The sequence below is a fragment of the Schistocerca gregaria genome, chromosome 2 (genome assembly GCF_023897955.1).
Source record: "Schistocerca gregaria isolate iqSchGreg1 chromosome 2, iqSchGreg1.2, whole genome shotgun sequence".
In the NCBI taxonomy this organism is placed as follows: Eukaryota; Metazoa; Arthropoda; class Insecta; order Orthoptera; family Acrididae; genus Schistocerca; species Schistocerca gregaria.
The window spans coordinates 1,043,263,033-1,043,289,472 of NC_064921.1; the positions used below are offsets into that span (position 1 = coordinate 1,043,263,033).

The 26,440-nt window shown below is 45.0% G+C and overlaps 2 protein-coding genes across 3 annotated transcripts in view; both read left to right on the forward strand.

The window, feature by feature from the left end:
• Positions 1–2,518, forward strand: part of LOC126335560 (UDP-glucosyltransferase 2-like) — a 121,911-nt gene extending 119,393 nt beyond the window's left edge. For both annotated transcript variants that reach the window (XM_049998980.1, XM_049998979.1), the window contains exon 7: positions 1,895–2,518. In XM_049998980.1, coding sequence (XP_049854937.1) covers positions 1,895–2,180 — 286 coding nt within the window. In that variant the 3' untranslated portion in view covers positions 2,181–2,518. The remainder of the gene's footprint in view (positions 1–1,894) is intronic.
• Positions 1–26,440, forward strand: part of LOC126335559 (UDP-glucosyltransferase 2-like) — a 470,415-nt gene that overhangs the window by 333,359 nt on the left and 110,616 nt on the right. The window lies entirely within an intron of this gene.

Sequence of the window (26,440 nt, forward strand, 5' to 3'; positions counted from 1 at the left end):
TCTGCCATCACAACTAAGTCATCCGCATATGCAAGACTGCTTATTTTGTGTTCACATATCTTAATCTCACCCAGCCAGTCTCAGGTTGCAGCCTTGTCTTACCCCTGAAACTACTCTGAACCATGAACTCAATTTACCGTCCACTCTGACTGCTGCCTGACTATCCAAGTAAAGACCTTTAATTGCTTGCAAAAGTTTGCCTCCTATTCCATAATTTCGTAGAACAGACAATAACTTCCTCCTAGGAACCCGGTCATATGCCTTTTCTAGATCTATAAAGCATAGATACAATTACCTGTTCCACACATAACACTTCTTCATTATTTGCCGTAAGCTAAAGATCTGGTCCTGACAACCTCTAAGAGGCCTAAACCCACACTGATTTTCATCCAATTGGTTCTCAACTAATTCTCTCACTTTCCTTTCAACAATACGTGAGAAGATTTTACCAACAACGCTGATTAAAGAGATACCTCTGTAGTTTTTACAATCTTTTCTGTTTCCAAGTTTAAAGATTGGTGCGATTACTGCTTTTGTCCAGTCTGATGGAGCCTGTCCCGACACCCAGGCCATTTCAATTATCCTGTGTAGCCATTTAAGACCTGACATTCCACTGTATTTGATGTGTTCCGACTTAATTTCATCCACCCCAGCTGCTTTATTGCACTGCAATCTATTGACCATTTTCTCCACTTCCTCAAATGTGATCATATTTCCATCCTCATTCCCTCTCCCATTTTACCCTGAAATCTGAAACATTACTGATCGTATTTTCACCTACATTGAGCAACTCTTCAAAATATTCCCTCCATCTACCCAAGACATCCGCAGGATTCACCAGCAGTTTTCCTGACCTGTCGAAAATACTTGTCATTTCCTTCTTACCTCCCTTTCGAAGAGTGCTAATTACACTCCAGAATGGTTTTCCAGCAGCTTGACCCATAGTCTCCAACCTGTTTCCAAAGTCTTCCCAAGATTTCTTCTTGAATGCTGCAATTATCTGTTTGGCTTTGTTTCTTTCTTCAACATAACTTTCTCTGTCTACCTGAGTTCTAGTATGTAGCCATTTTTTAATGCGCCTTCTTTTTCCTTTTTCAGGCTGCCTTGACTGTGTCATTCCACCAAGCTGTTTGCTTCATTCTACTTTTACACACTACTGTTCCAAGACATTCTTTAGCCACTTCTAGTACTGTGTCCCTGTACATTGTCCATTCCTTTTCCAATGACTGTAATTGACTACATTCAAAAAACTTGTACCTTTCTGAGATCTCTCTTATGTACTTGTGCCTGATTTCCTTATCCTGAAGTTTCTCCGCTCTTATCCTCCTACATATGGACCTGACCACCTGCACTTTCGGCCTCACAATCCCAACTTCACTGCAGATTAAATAATGATCAGTGTCATCAAAGAATCCCCTGAATACACGTGTGTCCCTCACAGCCTTCCTGAATTCCTGATCTGTTATTATATAGTCCATGACAGATCTGGTTCCCCTGCCTTCCCAAGTATACCGGTGAATGTTCTTATGTTTAAAAAAGGAGTTTGTGATTACTAAGCCCATACAGGCACAGAAATCCAAGAGTTGTTCTGCGTTTCTGTTGGCCTCCATATCCTCTCCAAATTTACCCATAAACTTTTCATACCGTTCTTTTCGGGCCAGTAGTGTGTAAATATTCATACTACGTCCATGGCCTGTCAGAAAGTAAATCAGGCATCTAAGTGGACTTAACATGGCTCATAATCACCTCCAGAAATATGCACTACACATTACGACCTGTTGTCGTGTAGGAACACTCTCTTTGACATTCACCCGCATTCTGTAATTTTAGTTCTGTTTACATGGTATTTCCTGGGCCGTAATTTCTGCATCCGTGATAATATTGCTCTCTACAGGTACAAGGATAACATGAAGAGACTGTCGGCCGTGTTCCGCGAGCACAGGGCGGAGTCGGAGGAGCGAGCCGTGTGGTGGGTGGAGTACGTGATCCGCCACAGGGGGGCCCCTCACCTGCGCAGCGCCGCCCTCGACCTGCACTGGTGGCAGCTGGTGCTGCTCGACGTCATCGCTTTCGTTCTGGCGGTCGCCGGACTCACACTCTTCGCCGTCTACTTCGTCACGCGGCGGGTAGTCTCCTTCTTCAGAGGCAGCAAACAGAAGCAGAAGCAGAAGAAACAGTGATCAACTGAAAGCGGATTCCGTCAAATCTTTCATTAGGAACCGCACACTCACCAGTATTGCAAAATGTGTGCTTCTCTGCGAATAATACTTCAGGAAGCACAGCTTATACCATCAAGTTATGAAGAAGTTAACTGAAAATGGAAGATTAATGCACATATAATTAGCACTAAAAGCGTGGTAACTGGAGCTTCACACGTGTTTTGTGAAAACTGAATGTTTGTCACAAGCAATAAATTTCTCTACACTCTGATTTAATTTAGCAAAATAAAACTGGAAAATTTAAAGTAAATTCAGTAAAATAAGGTTAGTCTTGGGCTACCTGACCAATTATTTCAAAAGCTACTTGAATCTACGCCATTTAGAAATAAGAGATTTAACTTTGAACTTGAATTAAATGATTCTGAACAATTAACAATAGTAAAATTTAGTACGTACCAAGCTGAGCTGCAGTCACAGGTAAGCTAAAATATGGTAACAAAACTCGCACTCTTAATTTCTGCTTATGTAATCTAAATATAGTAGCCAGCTATGAATACTTAAACCGAACTTTGAAATTAAAGCAGTGAAATGAAATGATATTACTTTAATGCTGGGGTATGAATTTCAACGACACTCGGGTTCATTCCAGAAATGGAAGGGACCCTGCTTGGTAATGCAATTGGACAGTGAGCAACAAAGTTTCATGCTAAGTTGCTGTATTTTTGTGATGCAACAGTTTGAAAAGATGAGGTCTGCCATACAGTTCTAAAACTTTACGTGCTTTTAGTCTTCCTTGTTGGTTGATTGAAGGTTTGAAGCCGTCGATCGGGTAGGTGGTGACAGACACTCATTGTCGGCCATCGCTGTTGCAGAAGCTGGATGTTGGAGTGCCTTCTTCTCGACATGGTCACCAGGCGAAACGGGCTCTTGATGTGCGCCAGCTAATCCTAACCGCAAGCGACAAACTACACTTCTGGAAATGGAAAAAAGAACACATTGACACCGGTGTGTCAGACCCACCATACTTGCTCCGGACACTGTGAGAGGGCTGTACAAGGAATGATCACACGCACGGCACAGCGGACACACCAGGAACCGCGGTGTTGGCCGTCGAATGGCGCTAGCTGCGCAGCATTTGTGCACCGCCCCCGTCAGTGTCAGCCAGTTTGTCGTGGCATACGGAGCTCCATCGCAGTCTTTAACACCGGTAGCATGCCGCGACAGCGTGGACGTGAACCGTATGTGCAGTTGACGGACTTTGAGCGAGGGCGTATAGTGGGCATGCGGGAGGCCGGGTGGACGTACCGCCGAATTGCTCAACACGTGGGGCGTGAGGTCTCCACAGTACATCGATGTTGTCGCCAGTGGTCGGCGGAAGGTGCACGTGCCCGTCGACCTGGCACCGGACCGCAGCGACGCACAGATGCACGCCAAGACCGTAGGATCCTACGCAGTGCCGTAGGGGACCGCACCGCCACTTCCCAGCAAATTAGGGACACTGTTGCTCCTGGGGTATCGGCGAGGACCATTCGCAACCGTCTCCATGAAGCTGGGCTACGGTCCCGCACACCGTTAGGCCGTCTTCCGCTCACGCCCCAACATCGTGCAGCCCGCCTCCAGTGGTGTCGCGACAGGCGTGAATGGAGGGACGAATGGAGACGTGTCGTCTTCAGCGATGAGAGTCGCTTTTGCCTTGGTGCCAATGATGGTCGTATGCGTGTTTAGCGCCGTGCAGGAGAGCGCCACAATCAGGACTGCATAGGACCGAGGCACACAGGGCCAACACCCGGCATCATGGTGTGGGGAGCGATCTCCTACACTGGCCGTACACCTCTGGTGATCGTCGAGGGGACACTGAATAGTGCACGGTACATCCAAACCGTCATCGAACCCATCGTTCTACCATTCCTAGACCGGCAAGGGAACTTGCTGTTCCAACAGGACAGTGCACGTCCGCATGTATCCCGTGCCACCCAACGTGCCGTAGAAGGTGTAAGTCAACTACCCTGGCCAGCAAAATCTCCGGATCTGTCCCGCATTGAGCATGTTTGGGACTGGATGAATCGTCGTCGCACGCGGTCTGCACGTCCAGCACGAACGCTCGTCCACCTGAGGCGCCAGGTGGAAATGGCATGGCAAGCCGTTCCACAGGACTACATCCAGCATCTCTACGATCGTCTCCATGGGAGAATAGCAGCCTGCATTACTGCGAAAGATGAATATACACTGTACTAGTGCCGACATTGTGCATGCTCTGTTGCCTGTGTCTATGTGCCTGTGGTTCTGTCAGTGTGATCATGTGATGTATCTGACCCCAGGAATGTGTCAATAAAGTTTCTCCTTCCTGGGACAATGAATTCACGGTGTTCTTATTTCAATTTCCAGGAGTGTATCATAGCAAGTCAAGCGCAATTACATGCTGCTAAACCCCGAAAGCGCGGCAAGCGGGAGCGTCACACAACACACCTGCTCCACAGCCCTACTCCAGCCAGACTCGCTCTGCTCGCGCTCCATGCGGCAGAGTTAACACTACCGAAGATCCTAAACACAAACCAATTATACATCGACATAAATGCTTGTATATATATACTGGCGTTTTACGGATCGGAGCATGGAAACTCAGATCCCTTAATCGGGCAGGTACGTTAGAAAATTTAAAAAGGGAAATGGATAGGTTAAAGTTAGATGTAGTTGGAATTAGTGAAGTTCGGTGGCAGCAGGAACTAGAATTTTGGTCAGGTGAAAACAGGGTTATAAATACAAAATCAAATAGGGGTAATGCAGGAGTAGGTTTAATAATGAATAAAAAAATAGGATTACAGGTAAGCTATTACAAACAGCATAGTGAACGCGTTATTGTGGCCAAGATAGACACGAAGCCCACGCCTGCTACAGTAGTACAAGTTTATATGCCAACTAGCACTGCAGATGACAAAGAAATTGATGAAATGTATGATGAGATAAAAGAAATTATTCAGGTAGTGAAGGGAGACGATAATTTAATAGTCATGGGTGACTGGTATTCAAGAGTGCGAAAAGGGAGAGAAGGAAACATAGTATGTGAATATGGATTGTGGCTAAGAAATGAAAGAGGATGCCGCCTGGTAGAATTCTGCGCAGAGCATAACTTAATCATAGCTAACACTTGGTTTAAGAATCATGAAAGAAGGTTGTACACATGGAAGAACCCTGGAGACACTAAAAGGTATGAGATAGATTATGCAATGTAAGACAGAGGTTTAGGAACCAGGTTTTAAATTGTAAGATATTTCCAGGGTCAGATGTGGACTCTGACCACAATCTGTTGGTTATGAACTGTAGATTAAAACTGAAAAAACTGCAAAAAGGTGTGAATTTAAGGAGATGGGACCTGGATAAACTGAGAGAACCAGAGGTTGTACAGAGTTTCAGGGAGAGCATAACGGAACAATTGACAGGAATGGGGGAAATAAATACAGTAGAAGAAGAATGGGTAGCTCTGAGGGATGAAGTAGTGAAGGCAGCAGAGGATCAAGTAGGTAAAAAGACGAGGGCTAGTAGAAATCCTAGGGGTAACAGAAGAAATATTGAATTTAATTGATGAAAGGAGAAAATATAAAAATGCAGTAAATGAAGCAGGCAAAAAGGAATACAGACGTCTCAAAAATGACATCGACAGGAAGTGCAGAATGGTTAAGGAGGGATGGCTACAGGACAAATGTAAGGACGTAGAAGCTTATCTCACTAGGGGTAAGATAGATACTGCCTACAGGAAAAAATCTCTTTGGAGATAAGAGAACCACTTGTATGAACATCAAGAGCTCAGATGGAAACCCAGTTCTAAGCCAAGAAGGGAAAGCAGAAAGGCGGAAGGAGTATATAGAGGGGCTATACAAGGGCGATGTACTTCAGGACAACATTATGGAAATGGAAGAGGATGTAGATGAAGATGAAATGGGAGATAAGATACTGCGTGAAGAGTTTGACAGAGCACTGAAAGACCTGAGTCGAAAGAAGGCCCCGGGAATAGACAACATTCCATTAAAACTACTGACGGCCTTGGGAAAGCCAGTCCTAACAAAACTCTACCATCTGGTGAGCAAGATGTATGAGACAGGCGAAATACCCTCACACTTCAAGAAGAATATAATCATCCCAATTCCTAACAAGGCAGGTCTTGACAGATGTGAAAATTACCGAACTATCAGTCTAATAAGTCACAGCTGCAAAATACTAACGCAAATTCTTTATAGGCGAATGGAAAAACTGATAGAAGCGGACCTCGGGGAAGATCAGTTTGGATTCCGTCGAAATGTTGGAACACGTGAGGCAATACTGACCTTACGACTTATCTTAGAAGAAAGATTAAGAAAAGGCAAACCTACGTTTCTAGCATTTGTAGACTTAGAGAAAGCTTTTGACAAAGTTGATTGGAATGCTTTCTTTCAAATTCTGAAGGTGGCAGGGGTAAAATACAGAGAGCGAAAGACTATTTACAATTTGTACAGAAAGCAGATGGCAGTTATAAGAGTCGAGGGGCATGAATGGGAAGCAGTGGTTGGGATGGGAGTGAGACAGGATTGTAGACTCTCCCCGATGTTATTCAATCAGTATATAGAGCAAGCAATAAAGGAATCAAAAGAAAATTACGGAGTAGGTATTAAAACCCAGGGAGAAGGAATAAAAACTTTTAGGTCCGCCGATGACATTGTAATTCTGTCAGAGACAGCAAAGGACTTGGAAGAGCAGTTGAACAGAATGGACAGTGTCTTGAAAGGAGGGTATAAGATGCACATCAACAGAAGCAAAACGAGGATAATGGAATGTAGTCGAATTAAGGCTGGTGATGCTGGCGGAATTAGATTAGGAAATGAGACACTTAAAGTTGTAAAGGAGTTTTGCTATTTGGGGAGCAAAATAACTGATGATGGTCGAAGTAGAGAGGATATAAAATGTAGACTGGCAATGGCAAGGAAAGCGTTTCTGAAGGGGAAAAGTTTGTTAACATCGAGTATAGATTTAAAAGTCAGGAAGTCGTTTCTGAAAGTATTTGTATGGAGTGTAGCCATGTATGGAAGTGAAACGTGGACGATAAATAGCTTAGACAAGAAGAGAATAGGAGCTTTCCATATGTGGTGCTACAGAAGAATGCTGTAGATTAGATGGGTAGATGACATAACTAATGAGGAGGTCTTGAATAGAATTGGGGAGAAGAGAAGTTTGTGTCACAACTTGACTAGAAGAATGGATCAGTTGGTAGGACATGTTCTGAGACATCGAGGGATCACGAATTTAGTATTTGGGGGCAGCGTGGAGGGTAAAAATCGTAGAGGAAGACCAAGAGATGAATACACTAAGCAGATTCAGAAGGATGTAGGCTGCAGTAGGTACTGGGAGATGAAGAAGCTTGCACAGGATAGAGAAGCATGGAGAGCCGCATCAAACCAGTCTCAAGACTGAAGACCACAACAACAACAACATCCTATCACTGCAGTGGTTGTTCTTTCATTTCCCTCTCAAATTATAGCGACGCCATTTCTTCCTGTTCGAGAACTAACACTGTCAATGGTCCTGAACTCCCCTGACAAAATCACCATTACCGTCCCATCTAGTTTCACTGATTCCTTATATGTCCAGCTGTGACTTTTCCATCAGCATATTAACCTCCTCTAGTTTCCCAGCTTTGAATATGTTCTGACATTCCATGTTCCAGTTCTCATCTGTTCTTTTATTCCTTTACTCCTTACAGCCTTGCTCAAGACCTTCCCCGCCGGAGATCCGAATGGGGGAATTGAATCTCCGGAAAATTTTGAATTGGACGTAGCCATGTTTCTATTTAAGAATTCTTTACGGTATCGTTAAAGCAGTGGTTTCCCCCTGGCCTTCTGCATTCTCCTACTGTTGACCATGGTAATGGTTCCTCTGCCTTTTGGGACAATTTCTCATCCCTGCGACAAGGGGATGCCCTTGCTTACCCGCTCGTCCGCCGATTAGTGGCAGTTGGCACTTGGGAACGTTGGTCTACTTACACCGGGTGAAATTCGGTTAACAGCCACGAGTCAGAAAAGAAAATGAAAGACACCCTCGGGCCTCGCAACCTATTATCGTCGGGGTTGAAGGAGCAAGAGTTGACCAAAAGAGGCTGACAGGAAAGAAGGAAGTAGAAGTCTGGCACAAGAAAATGATATAATTGTCAGACTTAGCTAAGGGCCCGTGTGGTTGCCACCCACAAACTCCCAAGAAGGGAGTTAGCACAACACAATTATTTCCGCTCTTCTGTAGCAAACGTGCTTTGCTTCTAGGAAGCATGCACTCTAATTCTGACCCAAACGAAATTTAAAAGCTACACATTTCTATGCCACACAGATTCTACTCTAAATTACTCTCTCGTGAGCTACTGATTCATAGTTCCTGACAACGAATTCAGACAACAGCACGCTTGTCTATAATCACAGAATAAAATTTCAACCAATCTTAACAAATCAGCACAATGCCATTCGCCGTCTGAAACAAACAATCAGGTGACACAGAAGTCACAACCCGAAGCATGAAAAAATACACAGACAATAATGAAATATTAATAATATGTCTAGGCGGCAGCAACGCGAATGTGTTCTACTCAGTGCACCAAACTGGGGGACAGAAACTTCACTACGCAACACTATCTACAATATGACGGTCACAGAAGGTGCCATGAATTCAAAGTTCTGCTCAAGGGACGTCAGGTAATCAACAGGATCTGACGGTCACATAAGGTACTACCAATTCGAATTCCTGGCAAGGGGACGCCAATTCAACTCGACGATAAAAAGTAAGAGATCCTGGCAATATCGTACACAATGAAAGGCTACCTGTTAACGTTGCTTGCAAAGAAAACTAACACTTGGGGTTAATATATTTAAGTGATGATTTAGTTTACTGACAACATTTATATTTCAAAACACAAAAAAAAAAACAAAATAAACGAAGACCGGTCTAACTAAAGCCAACCAGATTATTTTCGAATACCTTAAACAACTAATAGGTGGTTTAAGACCACAGTGGACAAGGATCCTGGGTAGCAAAGGAGAGACAAATGCACTGGCCCTAAAAATGGGGATAATGCTCTCGGTGATAATCTGAAGCTGAGCATATTTTGGCTTGCTCAGTCTACCTTAGGCTATGTGGGTGCAGCTGAGAACAAGGGGCGATTTGGGTTTGTACGCCTAGACAAGGCCAGAGCAGCAGTACTTTAGCCCGTTTGTTTCGTGCACCGATGTAACTTGCAGCTAGCGAGTCGTGTGCGGCAGTGGCGAAACTTAAGGCGGCACCTTTAAGTCGATTCCGCCCACGAAAGAAATAAAAAATCCCACGATCTAGCGATCAGGCAGACGGATCGTAATTTACTCCCTACTAGAGCCCTGAAAACACGGAAGATTTCTGTGTGTGACACACCCGTTTGCTGATCGTACCAAGGACCAATTCGGCTCACTTATACGGCAGAGCGCAGAAGGATGCCAACATCGAGACTGGTAAACCAAATCGAATAAGTTTGCCCTCGGCCAACGAGTAGTTCGAAACGTTTGAAGTCACACTGTCGGTACAGTAAGAACTTTACCACAGGCTCCCCAGTCTAACTTCCCACAGGTTGAGTCAGTCTTAGGACGGGTCCCAAGTACCAGCCACACCTGCCAGAACTTCGAACAGAAATTGCTTCCAGACCGAAGTCCAGAGCTAGAGTGCCTCGCAGACCCACGTCCGAGCCAGAGAGCCTCGCACCAGTTTGAAACAAATCCCGCTTTTCGGCACGGTAAACGAACGACCACGCCCTCTATTTCGACTTGAGCCAAACACAGAGTTTTAGAGGTGCTAAATTTCCCCTCCTACACGCCAGCACAAACTCACGACGAACCGGAGGAAGAGTTAAGAGACCTGCGTCTCTGGAGAAAAAAAGAAACCCCCAATTACAGCCAATTTTAAGATTCGCGGTGGGAACAGATGTTTTCCCCGAAGTCGTGTCGCTTCCCACGGCAGCAAGCGAACAGATACAATATTACAGATGTTTATCTTAATTGCCAGTGCCTTGGAGCAAGTTAGTCCTAGCTATGTGGTGTAATAAAGATTCTGTCTCTAAACGTCTCCCAGACGCCTGCGTTTCCTTCACGACCAAGGCGGCCGATGGAAGTGGGTCACTGGCCCATTTGCAGTTTTCGGCGAACACAAAAACTGGTAAATTTTTGTTAGGCGTTGCGCGGTCCACATTGCCCTGTTTACAACCCCAGTGTGTAGAGCCGTCGCTTCAGTCTGTCGCCCCCAGCCCAGCTCTCCGCTGGCGACGATGCATGAAAAGCGGACAATGTCCTGCTGGAAACCCGTCTTGACTAGGGGGAGCTCTGTCGGCACCTTTGCGACCTTGGGACATTCCGGCAAGGTCAACTAAGGGATGGTTCGCCGCCACTTGCATTCAGCTTCGAACATGCCGTTTCTAAGAACCAATAACCATAAACATTCCTCATGTTTCTACCTACATCAACGTCTGCTCAGGCTGTTAACCTCTGGGGTCTCGCACCGATTGCGAAACGTTGAAACAGCAATATCATTTCAAACAAAATATTTATGAAAAATTAGTGAGGGAGAAAATTGCCCTCTCTCAACCGTATACCAATTAGGTTCCTTTCATAGTATGATGATGCAGCAGCTCTATATTTAACAAATGTATACCACTGTTCGTTCTACGAAAGATCAGTACCCAAAGAATGGAAAGTTGCACAGGTCACATCAATATTCAAGAAAGGTGGTAGGAGTAATCGAGTAAATTACAGGCCCGTGTCATTAACATCGAGATGCAGCAGGATTTTGCAACATATATTGTATTCGAACACTATGTATTACCTCAAAGAGAACGCTCTAATAACACACAGTCAATACGCATTTAGAAAACATAGTTCTTGTGAAACACAACTAGCTTCTTACGCACACTAAGTGCTGAGTGCTATTGCTAAGGTATTTCAAAATGATTCCGTATTTCTAGATTTCCAGAAAGATTTTGACATTGTATCACTCAAGGGGTTGCCGTGAAATTGCGTGCGTATGGAATATCGTCTCAGTTATGTGGCTCGATTCGTGATTTCCTGTCAGAGGGGTCACAGTCTGTAGAAACCGACGAAAAGTAATCGAGTAAATCATAAGTGATTTCTGACGATCCCCAAGGTAGTGTTATAGGCCTTCTGCTGTTCCGTATTTACATAAACGATTAAGGAGACAATTTGAGCAGTCGTCTTACGTTATTTTCAGACGATGTTGTCATTTATCGTCTAGTAAAGTCATCAGAAGATCAAAACAAGTTGCAAAACGCTTTAGAAAAATACCCGTACGTTGTGAAAGATACCAATTGACCCTAAATAATGAAAAGTGTGAGGTCATCCACACGAGTGCTGAAAGCAATCCATCAAACTTCGGTTACACGATAAATCAGTCAAATCTAAAGGCCGTAAATTCAACTAAATACCTAGGAATTATAACTGCGAAGAGGTGAAATTGGAAAGAAGATATTGCAAATGTTGTGAGGAAGGCGAACCAAAGATTGCGTTTTATTGGCAGAACACTTGAATATGTATCAGATCTGCTAAAGAGACTGTCTGCACTTCGCTTGTCCGTCTTCTTTTGAAGTACTGTTGCTGGATCTGGGATTCTTACCAGGTAGGATCAACGGAGTGCATCGAGAATGTTCAAAGAAGAGCAGCACGTTTTGTTTTATTGGGAAATAGGGGAGAGAGTGTCACTGACAGGATACAGGATTTGGGGTGGCCATCATTAAATGAAAGGCATTTCTGTTGCGGACGAATATTCTCACGAAATTTCAATCAACAACTGTCTCCTCTGAAAGCGAAAATACAGGGTGTTTCAAAAATGACCGGTATATTTGAAACGGGAATACAAACTAAACGAGCAGCGATAGAAATACACCGTTTGTTGCAATATGCTTGGACAACAGTACGTTTTCAGGCAGACAAACTTTCGAAATTACAGTAGTTACAATTGTCAACAACAGATGGCGCTGCAGTCTGGGAAACTCTATAGTACGATATTTTCCACATATCCACCATGCGTAGCAATAATATGGCGTAGTCTCTGAATGAAATTACCTGAAACCTTTGACAACGTGTCTGGCGGAATGGCTTCACATGCAGATGAGATGTACTGCTTCAGCTGTTCAATTGTTTCTGGATTCTGGCCGTAAACCTGGTCTTTCAAGTGTCCCCACAGAAAGAAGTCACAGGGGTTCATGTCTGGCGAATAGGGAGGTCAATCCACGCCGCCTTCTGTATGTTTCCGATAGCCCAAAGCAATCACACGACCATCGAAATATTCATTCTGGAAGTTAAAGACGTCGGCCGTGCGATGCGGCCGGGCACCATCTTGCATAAACCATGAGGTGTTCGCAGTGTCGTCTAAGGCAGTTTGTACCGCCACAAATTCACGAAAAATGTCCAGACAGCGTGATGCAGTAATCGTTTCGTATATGAAAAATGGGCCAATGATTCCTTTGGAAGAAATGGCGGCTCAGACCAGTACTTTTTGAGGATGCAGGGACGATGGGACTGCAACATGGGGCTTTTCGGTTCCCCAAATGCCCCAGTTCTGTTTATTGACGAAGCCGTCCAGGTAAAAATAAGCTTCGTCAGTAAACAAAATGCTGCCCACATGCATATCGCCGTCATCAATCCTGTGCACTATATCGTTAGCGAATGTCTCTCGTGCAGCAATGGTAGCGGCGCTGAGGGGTTGCCGCGTTTGAATTTTTTATGAGACGATACGTGGACGTTGGCGTCATTTGGACCGCAGCCGCAACACGGCGAACGGAAACCCGAGGCCGCTGTTGGATCACCTGCTGCACTAGCTGCGCGTTGCCCTCTGTGGTTGCCGTACGCAGTCGCCCTACCTTTCCAGCATGGTCATCCGTCACGTTCCCAGACCGTTGAAATTTTTCAAACAGATTCTTTAGTGTATCGCTTTTCGGTCCTTTGGTTACATTAAACCTCCGTTGAAAACTTCGTCTTGTTGCAACAACACTGTGTTCTAGCCGGTGGAATTCCAACATCAGAAAAATCCTCTTTTCTAAGGAATAAACTATGTTGTCCACAGCACACTTGCACGTTGGGAACAGCACACGCTTAGAGCAGAAAGACGATGTACAGAATGGCGCACCGACAGACTGCGTTGTCTTCTATATCTTCCACATCACTTGCAGCGCCATCTATTGTTGAAAATTGTAACTACTGTAATTTCGAAAGTTTGTCTGTATGAAAATGTACTGTTGTCCCAAGCCTATTGCAACAAACGGTGTATTTCTATCGCTGCTCGTTTAGTTTTTATTGCCGTTTCAAAAATACCGGTCATTTTTGAAACACCCTGTATTTTGTTGAAGCCGACCTACAGAGGGAGAAATGATCATCATAATGAAATAAGAGAAGTCACAGCTCGCACGGGAAGATCGTTTTCTTCAGTGCGCTTTTCGAGAGTGCCGAAATAGATAATTGTGATTCAATGAACCCTCTGCCAGCTACTTAAGTGTGATTTGCAGAGTATCCATGGAGATGTAGATGCAGACTGCTAGTCAGACATACGGGCAGTAAATGTAGCACCAGTGAGCGTACTGTCCAGTGTGAAGAATGGGGAAGGCACACTCAGAGTTTGACCGAGGGTAGATCGTGATGGCCCAGAGGCTCTTTACGAACTTCTCGGAAACTGCACGACTTGTGAGGCGTTCGAAGAATGCCGTGGTGAGGTCTTCAACACGTGCCAAAACGAAGGTGAAACCACGTCCTGACGTCGTGGGGTTGCGCGGCCACCTCTCATTGCAGATGTCGGACGGCTTAGGCTGGGCAGATGGGTAAAAACGATAGGTGACACACTGTGGCGGAACTAACATGAGGCTTCAAGGCTGCACAGAGTATAAGTATGTCTGAACAGACAGTGCACCGAACACTCCTAATTACGGGCGTCCGTAACTGACGACCCATGCATGAGCCAATGTTAACACAACGACATCGGCAGCTATGACTAAAATGGGCATGTGACCAGCGGCACTGGATGTTGGAAGAGTGAAAGAGAGTTGCGTGCTCTCATGAATCCTGATACCTTCTTCATCGTGCCGTTGGGAGGGCGCTAATCAGTCGTCTTCCAGGGCAACAGCTCCTTGACACTTATACTGCGGGACGAAGCACTATTGCATACGAAATATACACCTTCACTACGATCATGTTTCCCGATATCAGTGTAATTTTTCTACAAAATAATGAACTCACAAGGCCGGGAGTGTGTTGAAGTGGTTCGAGGCGAGTTCCAATTGATGTGTTGGCCCCCATCTCTCCAGATTAGAACCCGATCGTACACATCTGGGATGTGATTGAACGTGGCGTTAGAGCTCATTGTCTCATTGTCCTCTCTCCCCCCCCCCCCCCCCAACTTCCCCTAGGAATTTACAGGAAACGGGTTACTTGTGTGTGCAGATGTGGTGAAACTCCCTCCAGAGACCTACCAAGATCGCATTGCTTGCATGGTACTTGGCGTCACCGCTGTTATCTGTGCCAAAAGTGGACAGACCGGATATTAGGTGGGTGACCATAATGTTGTGAAATTATAAGGAAAGTCAGCGTTGCCCGTAATTTTGATGGTTTATTGACAGCAAAATCGATTTTCAAGTTATTATCGGTAACCAAAGCTATGAAACGATCACAATAACAGTTATTGTGATCGTTCCATAGCTTTGGTTACTAATAATAACTTAACTCAAGTGCCTATGAGCTTCAGTTTGTACACTAAAGCACTGAAGATGATCATTATGTGATTGAAAATCGATTTTGCTGTCAATAAACCATCAAAGTTATGGCCAACGCTGACTTTCCTTCTAATTTCACGTTTATGGACGTTGTGCACACAGCTCTCTATGGAGTCGCCAATCAGCATAATGTTATTGCCGATTATAGTATATGCGTATTACATTTTCAGTGTTGTTCGTCTCCATATACCCTAAAAGTTTTTACCGCTGATTCGTCATTAACTGACGCTTAATTACAGAAAATTGCGCCATGTGTGATATATTTGCCACAGATATTCAGTGAACTGTTGCCTCGAAAAATCATATTGCATGCTACAATACAAAATCAGCGAAATACAACGAAGTCAATATGACGTCTTTCTCATCAACTGACACGACATTTCTATATCACTTCTAAGTAAGACGAGAGCATTGCCAGCTTCTGCCACAGTGTAAAGGACAGGCAATGTCTGAAGGGAAAAGTGTGGAGTCCATCCAGCCATAGGGCCAGGTGGGAGGACGGGTTCGTGGTATGAATGTGAGCCACATGGCCGCGTGATGGAAATTGAAGTATATATACAAGGCAGTGGTAGTTATTCGTTAGTAACAGCCTTATGAATAATGATAGGTGTAATTACAATTTTAACAGCAGGGATGTAAGAGCAATAAATCGTATTCATTAGTATCTAAAATTCCAAACGTGTCCCCAAACTTGACTTGCGCTGTAATTATTCATAGTTTTCTAGTCAGTAAGAGTACAGAAAAATAACAAAGACTTTGTGTTCATAATGGGGGTACTCCGCCATGATAAAAAACGAATTCTTTAATTCACTCCTTCACTTCTGTTAAGCAGTCCGACTACCACAGTCATATTAATTAAAATTACTGTAAGGAAGGTTAAAATCTCCGTAAAAATATCGTGCATACTAAAGAAACCCCTGGTGAGGCATAAGCAGAATTATCAAAAAATGTGAGCCAACTTTGTTAATCGATTTACCATATCGATAAAAAAACACAGCATTGCTAATAAATGAGCTCAGGCTCTCTTCAGTGAAGCGTTTTTATAATTTTGCAATCTGGCAAAGGAAGGTATTCACGTACCCCACAGTATCCAAAGATCCATCTATGTACTGTCTTAATGACTGTGGCAGCTGCACTTAAAGGTTTTCATTTTAAAGTAAATTCGACATGTCCTAATAATCAGATAAACTATCATGGACTTTGGATTTTTGTTATCGCGATGGATCTTCGCACCGAACTAATCAGCGCGAATTATCTCTAGTCAGACAGCAATTGGCGTCACGGTTACACATTAGATATCTGCAGTGTGTTTCTCGAACTCGATCTAAGCTAAGTATCCTAACAAACAGATGATGGTAGTAGCCGCGTACAACTCTTCCTCGGTTTGTATTTTGGTTCGAGCATAAGTTCGTAGCATTTTTCCATGCCTCTGATAAACACAACAGATACACATAATGGAGACTTAAGTCATCAATAATATATTCTCCTTCACTATTTACGACAGTCTGACAGCGCTGGGGTATTTTTCTGATTCTGCGACCACAAAATTACATAGTTTCGAGAACTCGTCGAGTCATATTCGGAGCGCATTTTTATTTGGAAACGAAGTTCCTTGAAGGTAGTTCTATGAGGTAAAAATCTGAGGGCGCTAGATGAACTGAGTAAGATGTACTCGGAATGACTTCACAACACAACTCTTGTTTGGTGCTTTTTGTCAGCCTAGCAGAATGCGAACCGGCGTTTTCGAGGAGTAGCACTCACTTCATGCATTCTTGCTGGTTGTTGTTCTTGGACTGCGTCTGCAGCACATCTCAGGTACTGGCAATAAATCTCAGCAGCGATGGTTACATTTCGGGGAAGTGATTAGTAGTACATCACGTCGTCGGTGTTCCATAGAATGCATAACATTATCTTTTGCGGGTACGAATAGATCTTTATACGAGAAGTTGCTGGATTCTTTGGGCTCACACAATTCTTTATTTTCCTTATGTTAGGTTAAAGGCGTCACTTCTCGGTCACCAGTAGCAATACAGCATAGAAATGATCGATGTTGTTCAGGAGACAATGGATGATGAACAATCAGAGATGGACATATGACTAGATGCTGATGGAATGATCACAATTCTTCAGATTTACCAGTTTTCCAGTAAACTGATGTGGGTCATTGAGGACCTTCATCAAACTGCGGACGTCTTTCTGAACGTTGAGAATCATTAATCTCAAAACTGTTGGACAGAGCATTATCCCCATACATGGGGTACATGTCTGTAATTGTCTTCGCTGCTGTCACCCCTCTACTGAACTCAAACAAAGGAATATGTCCGAAATTTTCCGATTTATCCACTTGGTACTCAATTTTTTCGTGTCCACGGCTCCATTCACTACCTCCAAACCACAAAATAATCATACGTAAACTGAAATAGCAACAGTGGACTAGAAATGAAAAATGACTATCGATAAATAAAACTTTGGGATCCAGAAATTTAAAAAAAAGTTGTAAGAAGCTCTGCATCAACCTTAAATCACAAAATTCGAGTTTCTTCTGCAACAATATTTCTCCTGTCGGCAGGTGATGGTTGAAGTAGTTACTCCAACAAATGTCTCCTAATATTAGTATTGCAGGGCCTTGGTGTGATCACAATCGAGGTAGATTATTGCTACACGTCAGTCAGGTGCCTGAAGATGGCGTAATAAAACGCTTAAGTTGGTTGTCCTAAAAAGCAAGGTTGAAAACTGACGCCTAAAAAGCGTTTAACTTGACATCCTCTATAGAACAGACGAGTTGCGCAAGGTATACAGAGAATTATGAAATATTTCGACTAAGTCTTTGATGAGAACAGGTTCATGACACAAGAAGTTTTCGTGTCAAACTTATTGTATATTCCATAGTTTCATAATTCAGGTGTTTGTGCACTGGCTACGAAGACAATATCTTGGCACAAGCAACGCATGGCAGACCTCCGAAGAGAGTTGCCAGAAAGCAGAGGCGGCTGCTTTCTGTGACGAGGTTACTGGAAAGTTTGTACACTCCTGGAAATTGAAATAAGAACACCGTGAATTCATTGTCCCAGGAAGGGGAAACTTTATTGACACATTCCTGGGGTCAGATACATCACATGATCACACTGACAGAACCACAGGCACATAGACACAGGCAACAGAGCATGCACAATGTCGGCACTAGTTCAGTGTATATCCACCTTTCGCAGCAATGCAGGCTGCTATTCTCCCATGGAGACGATCGTAGAGATGCTGGATGCAGTCCTGTGGAACGGCTTGCCATGCCATCTCCACCTGGCGCCTCAGTTGGACCAGCGTTCGTGCTGGACGTGCAGACCGCGTGAGACGACGCTTCATGCAGTCCCAAACATGCTCAACGGGGGACAGATCCGGAGATCTTGCTGGCCAGGGTAGTTGACTTACACCTTCTAGAGCACGTTGAGTGACACGGGATACATGCGGACGTGCATTGTCCTGTTGGAACAGCAAGTTCCCTTGCCGGTCTAGGAATGGTAGAACGATGTGTTCGATGACGGTTTGGATGTACTGTGCACTATTCAGTGTCCCCTCGACGATCACCAGAGATGTACGGCCAGTGTAGGGGATCGCTCCGTCCACCATGATGCCGGGTGTTGGCCCTGTGTGCCTTGGTCATATGCAGTCCTGATCGTGGAGCTCACCTGCACGGCGCCAAACACGCATACGAGCATCATTGGCTCCAAGGCAGAAGCGACTCTCATCGCTGAAGACGACACGTCTCCATTCGTCCCTCCATTCACGCCTGTCGCGACACCACTGGAGGCGGGCTGCACGATGTTGGGGCGTGAGCAGAAGACGGCCTAACGGTGTGCGGGACCGTAGCCCAGCTTCATGGAGACGGTTGCGAATGGTCCTCGCCGAAACCCCAGGAGCAACAGTGTCCCTAATTTGCTGGAAAGTGGCGGTGCGGTCCCCTACGGCACTGCGTAGGATCCTACGGTCTTGGCGTGCATCCGTGCGACGCTGCGGTCCGGTCCCAGGTCGACGGGCACGTGCACCTTCCGCCGACCACTGGCGACGACATCGATGTACTGTGGAGACCTCACGCCCCACGTGTTGAGCAATTCGGAGGTACGTCCACCCGGCCTCCAGCATGCCCACTATACGCCCTCGCCCAAAGTACGTCAACTGCACATACGGTTCACGTCCACGCTGTCGCGGCATGCTACCAGTGTTAAAGACTGCGATGGAGCTCCGTATGCCACGGCAAACTGGCTGACTCTGACGGCGGCGGTGCACAAATGCTGCGGAGCTAGCGCCATTCGACGGCCAACACCGCGGTTCCTGGTGTGTCCGCTGTGCCGTGCGTGTGATCATTGCTTGTACAGCCCTCTCGCAGTGTCCGGAGCAAGTATGGTGGGTCTGACACACCGGTGTCAATGTGTTCTTTTTTCCATTTCCAGGAGTGTACAACGCCACAACAAATGTCTAAGTCAGAGCTGAGAGCGGCGACTATGTAGAGAGGTAGCTGGAAGGTGTGGCTAACTGTTGGGAGTAAAATATTTAGATTTTCACTGTGGTTTTCATTTCGTGACCGATCGGACCTTACTTTCCGAACAGCCCTCGTACTTTATTGCTGGTTACAATCGTACATAGTGTTCCTAATCGTTCTCACTGAATTATGTTTGCAAATACTCTAGACACTAAAGTTAAGAATATTAAAAATAACTAGTTTCCGAGAAAATTAAATACGTATCCCTAATTGTTCTACTGTCAGTAGTCTGCTCGTAGCCTGAAGATAATGAACCATTTTCAGCTTTAGATACAAAACAGAGTGTGAAAAATGCAGAAGTGGGGGAAAAAGGGGTGGTCCTCTACAGCATTGTTGGTTCATGTACACATGCTGCTGTACGCTGAAAATAGTTGAAATTTTTGAAAGTTAGCCTGTGGTCAGTACTATTTAGGGCTGACTGATTTACATTGGCCAATGACAAAAAGGGAAGAATTTAGATACCCACAATTCTCTACAGGACGCACGCTGATATTGTGAAAGAAGGATTATCGAACGCTAATTTTCATTCGTCCTCGTACACGAGGTGGTTAATTTTTTGTAATTATAGCTGCTAAGGAAACTGCGTGGTAAGCCCTCCTAAATTTTTGAGCTAGGAGAGGAAATTAAGATATAATCACGAAGCACGAAGGCAATGTGCTAAGTTCTACCAAATAAATTTATTTTCGTAAGCACAAAAGTAAAACTCGTGTCTTGACCCAGAATATTAGAGTCGCAGGCTGCACATAACATTCTCAACATGTGCAAAGATTGCAGCTGATTCGCTATCAAGACTCGCCTATATTCCTAGTTTGACTGCATTAAACGTGCTGTGGATACAACTGTAGGTGGAGGGCCATTGATACTAATTAAGAATTTTGCCTGACTCCACATAATGGTTGATCACAGGTATAAAAGACGTGGCTTTGCATGCAGACTTGTGGTGACTGCGACTACTGCGAGTGGCAACAAGGTAGCAGGTTTTGGTAAGGTAGCTCAGACTTACTTTACTTTTTCGTGTCCGGAAACTACAATTTGTTTGCCCACTATTGGCCAATGTCCAATGCTTCTTATTTAGCCAGCCATAGATCATCGAGGGTGCATCTGTGGGGGCAGGCAGAGCATTGTAGATGTTCCGTGTCCTGTCGAGTGCTGCAGTCGGATTTGTCGTCATTTTCGTCCAACAAACCCCATTTGATCAGATTAGATTTCACAGGAGCCACCGCAGTTCTGATGCGGTTAAGCATTCTCCAGGTTTTCCAATTACCAGAAACGCCGCTTGGTTGATCCTCTCTTAGTGGATAGTAGAAGGGGCGCTCATCTAAGGCGCAACTTAGGACACGGCGTCTGGATTTGAGTCTGCTGGGGCCACACTCTAGGCCAAATATTGAGTGATGGGCATCAAAGTTTTTTTTTTAGCTTGTCGGTATGTTCATGGGCTTTCTTACGTGAGTCAGGGGTTGTGAAACCTGTTGCCCTGTAAAAATTTTCTATGGGGGTTGGTTTCATGCAGCCTGTCACTATACTGCATGTTTCATTCAATCTAATATCTACCTTTTTTGCGTGGGCGGATCTTCTACTTTTTTGCGTGTTTTTTCGCAATGATATTTGCATGACAATGTTCTGCCCAGCACGACGCCAAGGTAGGTGGGAGTATCTGTGTGTTCTAGTAATGTCCCATCGCAGGTAACATTGAGCCTGTACTTTGCCTGCCTCAAGCTCAGATGGAGTGCACTCACTTGAGTTTTGGACGGATTGGGTTTTAGAGAATTCTTTTTGTAGTAGGTTGACATTATAGAAAGGGCGGTTTCGAGTTTCTCCTCGATGGCTTCAAACCTGTTGCCTTGAACTGTTATTGCCAGGTCGACTGCATATACAAGTTTTAGTTTTGTCTGGAGTTGGTTGGTCATTTGTATATATGTGGAATAGGACTGGCACCAACACGCTCCCTTGGGCGAGCCATTTTTCTGATTCCGCCATCGACTCTTTTTCCCCGCAAGCATGACGAAGAACTGTCTATTTTGGAGCAGGGATTCGATTATCTCGAATAGGTGGTAGTCTTTCAGGGTCTCGTAGGTTTTATGCAGGAGTGTCCGGTGATCTACTGTACCACAGGCGGAACTTAGGTCGACTAGTGCCAGCCCAGTGATTAGTTTATTCTCAAACCCATCCTCGATATGTTCCGTCAATGCCAGAATTTGACTGGTACAGGACTTTCCAGGCCTAAAACCTGCTTGATGTGGAATTAGGTAGCTCAGAGTTCCCTATCTGCTGGTGATGCGACACTTTACCAAAATGGTAGACATAGGACCTAATGCCGAAAGGTGCATGCTGACGATGTCGGAGCTAGGAGACTCGTCAGCTGCCCAGCGTCCCGTGTGCCGTACTCCGGATCGGAGCACGATTATTTCAAGGGCACGTCAAAAGTTAACTTTGGACCGGGTGTCCAGATGAACACAACTCAACACGAATCTCTCTCAGTCTTTTTTCTCATCAGTCGTCTGACTGGTTTAATGTGGCCTGCCACGAATTCCTGTCCTATGCCAACCTCCTCATTTGAGAACACCACTTGCAACTTCCGACCTCAGTTATTCGCTGTATGTATTTCAGTCTCTATCTTCTTCTACAGGTTTTTCTCTCTACAGATCCCTCTAATACAATGGAACTTACCCCCTGATGTCTTAACAGATGTACTATCATCCTGTCCCTTCTCTTCAGTGTTTTCCGAATATTCCTTTCCTCTCTGATTCTGCACGAACCTCCTCAAATCTACTGTACCTTAACAGTTCACCTAATTTTCAACATTCCTCTGTAGCACCACATCTCAGATGCTTCGATTCTGTTCTGTCCCTGTTTCCCCATATTAAATGTTTCACTACCTTCCAGGATGCCAATAAATATATAATTAAATAAAATGCAGAAAAACGCCCTGCGCCATCCTCAGGGCGTCTCGCCAAAGCCAGAGGCGGCTTTAATTGTGGTCCGGTAGCACAGTACGAACACCAATCACACGGCCGACGAAGTCCACGTGTGCGACAACTCAAGCGTGAGGTGCAATGACAGGATATGTAAATTTGCTGGTTTACATACGCTGCCTCTCCAGCGGGCGTCCCGCATAGTCAGAGGGCAATTTCTGCCAATTCTAACACAGCAAGCAGTGCAGGCACCTCAATCCAGCACTCTGACACATGACAACAAAACAAGGCTTCTAGCTGTAAAGCGATTTGCCCAGAGCCGAGGCAGGGCAACTCGGCAGCAGCTTAAAAGACGGAATGTGACTGTGAAGCCCTTCACTGCCTTCACGTTTTGTCCTCGCTTCTTTCCGGCTGGGTCCCCGACTCGCCACATTGGCGCGCCCCTGACCACCCTACATCGGCTAAATGAAGCCGCCACTTACAGCAAACGAAACGTAGTATTAAGAAAAGTAATCCACCCTCTCAGCGACGAAAATCCCCAGACATATGGGTACTGTGAGCTCAATCACCGATTAATGTCTCGTATTCCATAACAGAAATAAATGACAACATGTAAATTATTGCCTATTTGCAAACTGAATTACGAAAATAAAAAGAGAAACTTGCCAGAGTGAGTGGACGGTCTAGAAAACCCTGTCACTAATACTTTCTGAAAAAAAAAAATAACTCCACGTGAACAAGCCACGAAGGGCCAGCAGTACCGACCAGCCGCCGTGTCATCCTCAGCTCACGGATGTCACTGGATTCGGATATGGTGGGGCATGTGGTCAGCACACCGCTCTCCCGGCCGTATGTCAGCTTACGAGACCGGAGCCGCTACTTCTCAGTCAAGTAGCTCCTCAGTTTGCCTCACAAGTGCAGAGTGCACCCCGCTTGCCAACAGCGCTCGTTAGACCGGATGGTCACCCATCCATCTACATCTACATGACTACTCTGCAATTCACATTTAAGTGCTTGGCAGAGGGTTCATCGAACCACAATCATACTATCTCTCTACTATTCCACTCCCGAACAGCGAGCGGGAAAAACGAACACCTAAACCTTTCTGTTCGAGCTCTGATTTCTCTTATTTTATTTTGATGATCATTCCTACCTATGTAGGTTGGGCTCAACAAAATATTTTCGCATTCGGAAGAGAAAGTTGGTGACTGAAATTTCGTAAAAAGGTCTCGCCGCGACGAAAAACGTCTATGCTGTAATGACTTCCATCCCAACTCGTGTATCATATCTGCCACACTCTCTCCCCTATAACGCGATAATACAAAACGACCTGCCCTTTTTTGCGCCCTTTCGATGTCCTCCGTCAATCCCACCTGGTAAGGATCCCACACCGCGCAGCAATATTCTAACAGAGGACGAACGATTGTAGTGTAAGCTGTCTCTTTAGTGGACTTGTTGCATCTGCTAAGTGTCCTGCCAATGAAACGCAACCTTTGGCTCGCCTTCCCGACCATATTATCTATGTTGTCCTTCCAACTGAAGTTGTTCGTAATTTTAACACCCAGGTACTTAGTTGAACTGACAGCCTTGAGAATTGTACTATTTATCGAGTAATCGAATTCCAACGGATTTCTTTTGGAACTCATGTGGATCATCTCACACTTTTCCTTATTTAGCGTCAACTGCCACCTGACACACCATACAGCAATCTTTTCTAAATCGCTTTGCAGCTGATACTGGTCTTCGGATGACCTTACTAGACGGTAAATTACAGCATCATCTGCGAACAGTCTAAGAGAACTGCTCAGATTGTCACCCAGGTCATTTATATAGATCAGGAACAGCAGAGGTCCAGGGACGATTCCCTGGGGAACACCTGATATCACTTCAGTTTTACTCGATGATTTGCCGTCTATTACTAAGAACTGCGACCTTCCTGACAGGAAATAACGAATCCAGTCGCACAACTGAGACGATACCCCATAGCTCCGCAGCTTGATTAGAAGTCGCTTGTGAGGAACGGTGTCAAAAGCTTTCCGGAAATCTAGAAATACGGAATCAACTTGAGATCCCCTGTCGATAGCGGCCATTACTTCGTGCGAATAAAGAGCTAGCTGCGTTGCACAAGAGCGATGTTTTCTGAAGCCATGCTGATTACGTGTAGTAAACCCGATAGCGCTTAATCGGTGATCTTACGAGAAGCGGTGTGCGGCAAGGCCGTTGGCTGACTAATTGTTTTTGGTCTCAAGAAATGTGTACCCGTATGGTCTCCAGTAATAGGTGCATTCGATTCCATCAGACGAAGAAGATGTGGGAAACGATATTTTACACGTAACCCCTATTTTCGTTTACTGTGGTGGTCATACGGTAATCAACTAGTCCACATAACCGACGTTACACCGTCGGAAACAACATTCAGAGAGAAAAAGAGCTTCTGGAAAATGTTATTTTACACAAAACCCATATTTTCGTTTACTGTGGTGGTCATGCTGTAATCAACTAGTTCACATAGCCGACGCTACACCGTGGGAAACAGCACTACAGAGCACGTGGTAGCACTCGACACGTTATGCAACGTAGATAAGATGGACCAGTAATACTGATAAGTCACTCGATCGCCTCCGTTGAACACAGAGTTCAGAAAAATCACTGATAACTGATTTTTGGCAAGTGGAAAACTGTAAAGGAAATATATGTATGAGGATGAGGTGGTAGGATTACGTAGGTATTTTAAAAACGATCTTCACGATATTGCCGAACTGAAACGTATTGTCAGAGTCACCTTGCTGAAGAACTGCACCAGTGTGTAATAATAGAATATAATAGAATGAAAATAATCAGAATAATTAAACTTTCCGTTTTAGTGGCTCTGAGCACTATGGGACCTAACATCGGAGGTAATCAGTTCCCTAAACTTAGAACTACTGAAACCTAACTAACCTAAGGATATCACACACATCCATACCCGAGGCAGGATTCGAACGAGTGCCCGTAGCGATCGCGCGTTTCCAGACTGTTGCACCTAGAACAGCTCGGCTACTCCAGCTGGCACGTTTTAGTGACTGTGACATTTGAGACTATTGTTATGGTGGAGAAGTCCAGCGTTTCGATCTTCAACTAGATAAATCCAAGGGAGTTTGTTATTTATTTTCTGTTATTTTTTATTTATTTATTCTTTTTTTTTTGGAGTAGGGGGTAGGCTGGGGGTTATATTACATTACGGCAGAAAAAATGGGAATACCATCCATTTTGCTGCAAATGAGAGTGCACAAAAGACATTTTAGTTCTCGTAGTAGCCTTATTCATCTGTCGAAAACTTTTCACGACTACATAAAAAAACACGCAAGTTAGGTTGCACAAGGGCGCAATAGGCAGCCGGCCGTGGCTTTATACACTCCTGGAAATTGAAATAAGAACACCGTGAATTCATTGTCCCAGGAAGGGGAAACTTTATTGACACATTCCTGGGGTCAGATACATCACATGATCACACTGACAGAACCACAGGCACATAGACACAGGCAACAGAGCATGCACAATGTCGGCACTAGTACAGTGTATATCCACCTTTCGCAGCAATGCAGGCTGCTATTCTCCCATGGAGACGATCGTAGAGATGCTGGATGTGGTCCTGTGGAACGGCTTGCCATGCCATTTCCACCTGGCGCCTCAGTTGGACCAGCGTTCGTGCTGGACGAGCAGACCGCGTGAGACGACGCTTCATGCAGTCCCAAACATGCTCAATGGGGGACAGATCCGGAGATCTTGCCGGCCAGGGTAGTTGACTTACACCTTCTAGAGCACGTTGGGTGGCACGGGAAACATGCGGACGTGCATTGTCCTGTTGGAACAGCAAGTTCCCTTGCCGGTCTAGGAATGGTAGAACGATGGGTTCGATGACGGTTTGGACGTACCGTGCACTATTCAGTGTCCCCTCGACGATCACTAGAGGTGTACGGCCAGTGTAGGAGATCGCTCCCCACACCACGATGCCGGCTGTTGGCCCTGAGTGCCTCGGTCGTATGCAGTCCTGATTGTG